Here is a 1,538-nt window from a genome sequence, read left to right on the forward strand (position 1 = left end):
CCGCCGGTTTCACAACAGTTTCTACCCCACTGTTGTTAGAGTACTGAATGGACTCACAGACTCTTAACATCCCCCTGTCCCTGTGTTTGTGGTTTTGCTGCTGTTTCCCTATTAGTTATCGATCTATGTGCCTTAACCCTGTGGTCTGTCTGTGTTGGTCACTGTGTCTCAGTACACGCAGCAATAAATTCAAGTCAATTAACCAGCCTGTTATCCGGGACACCATAACCATTAACCAGCACATTACCCCCAGCCCCACAACAGTATTGGGGGGGGGGGGGGGGGGGGAGGGAGAAGAGTAGAGGGGGAAAGGGGGGCGGGGAAGGGGAGAGGGGGGATAAGGGAGGGGGGAGAAGGGAGGGGCCTGGGGGGGAGGGGTCGGGGGCAGTATTGCTGCGGGCCCACCGCGCTGCGTGAAGCTGTCCTTACGGATCTCGAATGAAGGCGTGGATCTTGGCGAGAGCCTTGACCTGAGCAGCAGCATGACTGAAAGACAGAGACAGAGAGTGAGTTATAGTGGGGGTGGGGGTGGGGGTGGGGGCGGGTGTGGGGGTGGGGGCGGGGGCAGGGGTGGGGCCAGGGGCAGGGGCAGGGACGGGGACGGGGGCGGGGGCAGGGACGGGGGCAGGGGCGGGGGCAGGGACGGGGACGGGGGCGGGGGCAGGGACGGGGGCGGGGGCAGGGACGGGGGCAGGGGCGGGGGCGTTACCCTGAACGCTGAGGTGAAAGAGGGAACTGGAGTCTGGGTGCAGTGAGGGATGAGGGAGGCTGCTTGATGATGCTGCTATTCAGTCACACGTTTCCCACCATCAGGCCAAAGGGACTGTTGTGTCTTCCACACAAACAAATCCTGTGGTCCGTGAATTTCAATGCCAGTGTGATGCCAGGTATGTCCCAAAGACTGATGTCCCTTCAGCTTTTTGCAACAATCAGGCACTGACTGTACCCAACAAGTCTGCATTCGGGATACTCGGAACATACTACCGACCATGCGGTAGAATTGGACAGTGTGATCCACAGGATAATTCGGGGTGTGAGGAGAACTACACAGACAATAAATCTAGGATGGTCAGTCAGGCTACAGTGTGGAACAGTGCGGGTACTGGAAACCAGATTTATTAATAATCAGGGGGTCCTGTTCTCCAGACAGACGTGAATACACACTCTACCTGTCACAACTCAACAAAATAGGTGACATCCACTCACTGCTTCAATGCCCTCAGAAATCAGTTTTACATTCAAACACCTGACAGTTAACTGTCAATCATCATCTCCATGGCAATGCCTCTCCAAATCAGAGTCCATCTGCAAACCAAGAGCAGCGGGAGCTGGGCGGGAGTGAGGTCGGAGCGCGGAGCTGGTCAGGAAGGTGAGTGATTGTTATTTGAGTGGAGAAGGAGCCTGAGACACTACACATGTAGCGTCTCCCACCCTCCCTCCTCCTCTAACCTAAAACAGGACTCAGTCGGCTGAACAGGTAAGTGTGTTCTTGTTTTGGAGACTAAGTGTAGAGTTACGGCAGTGCAGGCAGTGGAATG

General features: G+C 55.9%; 1 protein-coding gene across 1 annotated transcript in view; it reads left to right on the plus strand.

Annotated features, from left to right (window-relative positions):
* LOC132830400 (MAM domain-containing glycosylphosphatidylinositol anchor protein 1-like) overlaps positions 1-47 on the plus strand; it is a 243,115-nt gene extending 243,068 nt beyond the window's left edge. The window contains exon 12 of the mRNA XM_060848071.1: positions 40-47. Coding sequence (XP_060704054.1) covers positions 40-47 — 8 coding nt within the window. The remainder of the gene's footprint in view (positions 1-39) is intronic.
* The last annotated feature ends 1,491 nt before the right edge of the window (positions 48-1,538 follow it).

This window comes from Hemiscyllium ocellatum, chromosome 3, assembly GCF_020745735.1.
Source record: "Hemiscyllium ocellatum isolate sHemOce1 chromosome 3, sHemOce1.pat.X.cur, whole genome shotgun sequence".
Classification (NCBI taxonomy): Eukaryota; Metazoa; Chordata; class Chondrichthyes; order Orectolobiformes; family Hemiscylliidae; genus Hemiscyllium; species Hemiscyllium ocellatum.